The sequence below is a fragment of the Thamnophis sirtalis genome, unplaced genomic scaffold, assembly GCF_051295495.1.
Source record: "Thamnophis sirtalis isolate CommonGarterSnake01/CBP01778 unplaced genomic scaffold, rThaSir2_p1.2 scaffold_3, whole genome shotgun sequence".
NCBI lineage: Eukaryota > Metazoa > Chordata > Lepidosauria > Squamata > Natricidae > Thamnophis > Thamnophis sirtalis.
Window position 1 is genome coordinate 28,272,941 of NW_028261383.1, and position 6,000 is coordinate 28,278,940.

Genomic DNA, 6,000 nt, shown 5'->3' on the forward strand with positions numbered 1-6,000 from the left:
ACTGGCCCATGTTCCTCCCCAATCTCCTCCCTGTCCGAATCTGCTGCCATCTCCACTGGCCGGCCACAACAGGCACCTCTGGTTTTTGTCCATGTGTCATCCTCTCGCCATTTGTCTTCTCATTCCCAGGCCCCATGTTACTGCCCCAAATTCCTACCCCCCTTACTCTGTTGCATTTATGCAAGGATGCATACATTTATGGCAGGATGCTAGCAAAGTGAAGAAGCAGAAAATGGCAGACCTGACAGACGATTTCTAAACTATTGCTATCCTACCTTGAGGCAAAGTTGGAATCCTTGGCAGGTGCCACAAACGTTGCCATCAGAGTGGTGCTCTCGCCTTTCCTCAGGAAACCTTGTACAGGTCTAAAGCTCTGCATGAAGCCCAAGTCATCCCGGACATTAAAGGTGAACATTGCATCTGATCCATCATTCACCACCTGGGCAGAGAACTCTAGGCTCCCACCGGGCAACAACGTACCTTGGAAATATAATAGGACAGGTGTGTCAAACTCAAGGCACGAGAGCTGGATACAGCCTGCGGGGTGATTAGATCTGGCCCACGGGGGTGGCTTGGAAATAGCAAAGGATTAGCCTGCAGTGCCTCTGGCTAGCAAAAATGGGGGATGGGAGAAGCTCTTTAAAATTTGCTGGGGAGGTGTTGTAGCTAAGGTGTGTAGGTCACATTCGCTGGGCATCCATAATTTTTATTTCCTAAGGCTCACTTGCAGGTTTCCATCGAGCTGAAATACCGCTGGAAACAAAGCAGACATTAGAGGCTGGGAACAGGTTTTGCCGACTTCCCTTTTGATTCTGTTTCAGCAACTGCTAAGAAAGGAAATGCAAAAAGGAAAACCAGCCGTTTGGTTCCCGAACAGCGAAGCCAACAGATGTGCTTGCCCTGCGGTCTGCGGGCATTGCATTTTATATCAGCAGGGTTGTCTGCTTTGAATAGTAAAATGGAGAATGCTCCTGGTTTTAAAAAAAAAATTTTTTTTGGGTAAAGACTCCTCCCATTTTTTTTTTCTGGGATGAGAATTAATTGGAACCTTCAGGGAAGACTGGATGGGTAATTCTGGGAGGTGACATGCCCATGTCTTAACGTTTCCAAGTTTGAAAAATGTGGTTGTGTATACCCTTGGTATGCAGCCCCTTTGACCGCGAGGCAATCTGTGGTGCTGGATAAGACTCCTGCGAGTCCCTCGGACTGCAAGGCGATCAAATCGGTCAGTCCTAAAGGAGATCAACCCTGACTGCTCTTTAGAAGGCCAGACCCTGAAGAGGAAACTCAAATACTTTGGCCACCTAATGAGAAGGAAAGACTCCCTGGAGAAGAGCTTAATGCTGGGAAAGATGGAGGGCAAAAGAAGAAGGGGACGACAGAGAAGGAGGTGGCTGGATGGAGTCACGGAAGCAGTAGGCGTGAGCTTAGATGGACTCCAGAGGATGGTAGAGGATAAGAAGGCCTGGAGGACCTTGAGCTTGTTTGGAGGTTCTAGCAGGGGAGCGCAGCTATCGTATACCCTTGACCGAAGATTGGTACACTCCTTCTATCTGGGATGGTCATCCTCTTCCACCAAGCGCGCAGCTTCGGGAGGGACGCACATGGAGCGGTGAGGGAGGAAGGGGACACCCGCCTAGCCAGCCAGATCAGCCGAATCAACCCTGGCGATCAATGGGGTGACAGATGTCGCAGCCAGATCGCCCTCACATGTAGGAGAGAAGGAAGGGGGGAAGGAAGGAGAGAAGGAGAGAAGAAAGGAGGGAAGGAAGGAGGGAAGGAGAGAAGGAGAGAAGAAAGGAGGGAGGGAAGGGAGAAGGAGGGAGGGAAGGAAGGAGGGAAGGAAGGAGAGTAGGAGAGAAGAAAGGAGGGAAGGAAGGAGGGAAGGAAGGAAGAAGAAGTAGGATTGTTGTAAGATAAGATGGATTTATGGGATGGTAAGGAAGCAATTTCAAGTATATTGTCAACTGTAGGGGAAAATTGTTATAAATACATATTATTAATAACAGTTATGAGATCATATAATTGTGAATGTATATATGAAGTTAATAAAATAAAAATAATTTTAAAAAAAAGCCTGGAGGAACGTTGTCCATGGGTCAGGTATGACTTCGCAACTAACAACAACAACACTTGGTTGTTTCAACATTCTTGTCCCAAAGGTGCTTTTCTTCAAAAGCAACTGGACTTTCTTTGTTTTGCTTGAAGAACACGTTTCACTTCTCCTCCAAGAAGCTTCTTTGACTCTGACTGAAGTCAGAACTGATAAACCTCCAAGTGGCCTCAATGGCTCTCCGAAAGAGTGCCAACGACCAGATGGCTGCAAGGAATATAAATCCTCCCATTCTCCACCATTCAGTCAGAACTGAAGAAGCTTCTTGGATGAGAATCGAAATGTCTTCAAGCCAAAGAAAGAAAGTCCAGTTGCCTCCTAAAAAAGTATCTTTGGGACAACCATGACCTGGATGACTGAGGATCTCCATAGACTTTCAACATTGGTGTTAGAGGTCTCTGTGGATTCTGAAGGGAAGGTAGGTAGATGTAGCATCAATTGAAGAGCATCAATGTAGCTCTGGGTTGAACTGTAGAGTCCTTGATGCTTTCTGTTCTTTGTTGTTTGCTTGTAGATGTTTTGTTCTCTGACTAGGTCAGAGCTAATTACTTAGTTGGCAACATCTGTTATATAATCAGGGAACAAAATATCTGCAAACAAACAACTAAAGACTCCACACTAGATCTGTCTATGGAGATTCTCCATCATCCAGTTCATCCCGCGAAGGTGGTTTTTCCAAAAGGCAACTGGACTTCCTTGGTTGTTGTTTTTCTTAACGTTTTGCTTCTCATCCAAAAAGTTTCTTCAGTTCTGAAATGAAGAAGAGCCGTAGAAGCAAACTGTTAATGATAAAACCAAGGAAGTCCAGTTGCCTTTTGGGAAAAGAAAAAAAACACCTTTGGGGGTTCACTAGATCTGACTTGCAAAAATTCAAATGGCCAATAGGTGGCAGCAAATTCTTTTATATTTCTATTTCTGTACCTCTTCACTGCCATCTGGTGGACCTTCGCTTTTGGCTCACAGCTCTAGAAATCGACTTAGGTCAGGGCTGTCAAACTCAAGGCCTGCAGGCGGGATCCAGCCCATGGGCCTGCCCAGGAAACAGTGAAGAAGCAGTCTGAAGTGCCTTTGTCAGCAAAAATGGAGCTCAGGAGGGCCATGTGCATTTTCACTGGCAGAGGGACATGGCAAAGCAGTGTACTGGCGCCCCTATGACAACTACTCAAAGAAGTAAAGTAAATGGTTGATAAAAGTAAACATGTATCGGTGTTAATTTCTACTAATTAGTATTAATTAAAAATGCAGTAAAATGTAATAAATATTTTGCTGTATTTATATGATACCAGGTGCACTGAAGGGTTAACATCAGGGGTGGGTTCCTGCCAGTTCTAACCTCTTCTATAGAAGAGGTTCCACAAATCTACAGTTTAGAACCGGTTCCAGCTCCCTCCCCCTGCCCATCCGCCCATCATCAAGATGAAGAGCGAGAGGAGGAATTCTGGGAGTTGAAGTCCACAAGTCTTAAAGCTGTCAAGTTTGAACACCCCTGGGTTTTTTTTTCCTAAAGGGTTAGGGGTGCGAGGATCTTGTAACTTGACAGCTTTAAGGCTTGCGTGCTTCAAATGCCAGAGTTTCTGAGCCAACATTTTGGTTGCTAAGCAAGAGCGTTGTTAAATGAGTTTCACCACATTTTACAAGTTGGCCACGCCCACCCAGTCACATGGCTGGCAAGCCACTCCCACCCAGTCATATGGCTGCAAGCCACTCCCACCCGGTCAATGGCCGGCAAGCCACTCCCACAAAGCAGGCCACACCTATAGAAGAGGTTCTAAAAAATTTTGAAACCCACCACTGGTTAACATACACAGATTAGTATGGGGCTCCTATGCTCCTGGGGCCCATAGGCAAGTGCCCATCAGGCCCATTAATTAAGACAGCCCTGCAAAGGGTTGCAAGAGGCTATCGCAGGCCAAAATGGAGCTCGGGAGCCCGTTGTCGCTGACAGACCACTCAGGCCACCACAGGCTCCCCCGACATGAATGACGTCGAGCTGGCCATGCCCCCTGCCCCGCTGGAGATCAAACCCAAATCCTGATGTGGCCCTCAATGAAATCGAGTTTGAATCCCCTGACTTTAGGTGGATCAAAATGGCAAAGGAAGTTTGCAAACTGCTGCCAGGGACTTACTCTCTTGGCCTGCCAAGGGTAGAATCCTTATTGACGCCACATGGATAGGATTGATGTTGAGACGTGAGAAGGGCAGGTTGCCGGGAGACAGACCTTCTACTTTTAGCACCGGAGACTGGAAAGTAAAAAAAAAAAAAAAAAGAGAATTAATGGATTTTACATTGTCTGTCTCCTGCATCTTGAACAGAGAAGAGATTACTCCAATCGTTTCCTCTGTTCCGGGTAGATAACTGTACTCAGATGCTGAGAAGCTGCTTTTTAAAATAAAGATAAACGAAGAATCCTTAAGGGCTTAAGAAATTATAGCTATATAATCATTTTTGCAGTTTGTGAAAGCTGGCTGTAGAAGGAAACCTTGACTGCTTTTTTTTCCTTTTATTTTGGGACATTTAATCCTTTGTATGGATAGTTTTAATTGGAGCAATCTGGATTTTGTTTTTCATGCCACTGTTTTACATTATGGCTGCATTTCTTTGGTTGATTATTTATTTAGTATATTTATTTAGTTCCTTGCCCAGTGGAATTTTTTTTTGTGTGTAGGGGGAACTATAACCTGAGTCTTCCATCCCCAAGTTGAGCTCCTTCACCGCTGCCCCATACTAGCTCATATTCTCATAAAAGAAAAGGTGTAAGAGCCATGGTGGCGCAGTGGTTAGAGTGCAGTACTGCAGGCTACTTCTGCTGATCACCGGCTGCCAGCAATTTGGCAGATTGAATCTCACCAGCTCAAGGATAACTCATCCTTCCATCCTTCCGAGATGGGTAAAATGCGGACCGAGATTGTTGGGGGCAATATACTGACTCTGTCAACCACTTAGAGGGGGATGTAAAAGCACTATGAAACGGTATATAAGTCTAAGTGCTATTGCTATTACTATTACTATTGATTATTAAATTTATATCCATCTTGCAATCCGCTCTACATGGGGCAGCCCTTGAAGAGTGTTTGGAGACTCCAGCTGGTCCAGAATGCAGCCGCGCGAGCGATTGTGGGTGCACCCCGGTACACCCACGTTACACCTATGCTCCGCGAGCTGCACTGGCTACCTATTGGTCTCTGGATACGCTTCAGGGTGCTAGTTATTACTTATAAAGCCCTATATGGTATTGGACCTGGGTACTTGAGAGACCGCCTTCTGCCAATTACCTCCCACAGACCCATTCGATCCCACAGATTAGGCCTCCTCTGTATTCCATCTGCCAGCCAATGTCGGCTGGCGACTACTCGGAGGGGGCCTTCTCTGTGGCTGCCCCGGCCCTTTGGAATGAGCTCCCCATGGAGATTCGGACCCTCTCCACCCTTCAGACCTTCCGGACAGCTGTGAAGACCTGGCTGTCCCAGCAAGCCTGGGGTTGAGTTCCCCCCCTACTCGAATTTGCTGTGTCTGTTGTGCTTTTAAATTGTTCATATTGTCTGATTGTCTTTGTCTTACTTTTTGTAATTTCCCCTCCCTTGGCTTTGTTCAGCCGCCCTGAGTCCCTTCGGGGAATAGGGCAGCCTACAAATTGAATAAACTCATAAAAAAACTCATAAAGATGGCTTACAACCCAGTAAAAACAAGATAACAAACAAGAATGATAAATGTAAAGAAGAATAGTAATTATGTGAACGTATACTTAAAGGGGCATGTAAGAGAATAAAAAAATAAAGAATTCTTTGAAAAAAAAAGAAGATAACATTAAAATATTAAAATAGTAATTGGACTCAACTATGGCCATAAATCGAGGACTACCTGTATATGGATTAATATACCTAGATAT

General features: G+C 45.5%; 1 protein-coding gene across 1 annotated transcript in view; it reads right to left on the reverse strand.

Annotated features, from left to right (window-relative positions):
• The window catches only part of LOC106551026 (uncharacterized), a 37,744-nt gene that overhangs the window by 15,501 nt on the left and 16,243 nt on the right, over nucleotides 1–6,000 (reverse strand). The window contains exons 6-7 of the mRNA XM_087708469.1: nucleotides 4,240–4,354; nucleotides 276–480 (exon numbers count right to left, since the gene is read on the reverse strand). Of these exons, the coding sequence (XP_087564595.1) occupies nucleotides 276–480; nucleotides 4,240–4,354 (320 nt within the window). The remainder of the gene's footprint in view (nucleotides 1–275; nucleotides 481–4,239; nucleotides 4,355–6,000) is intronic.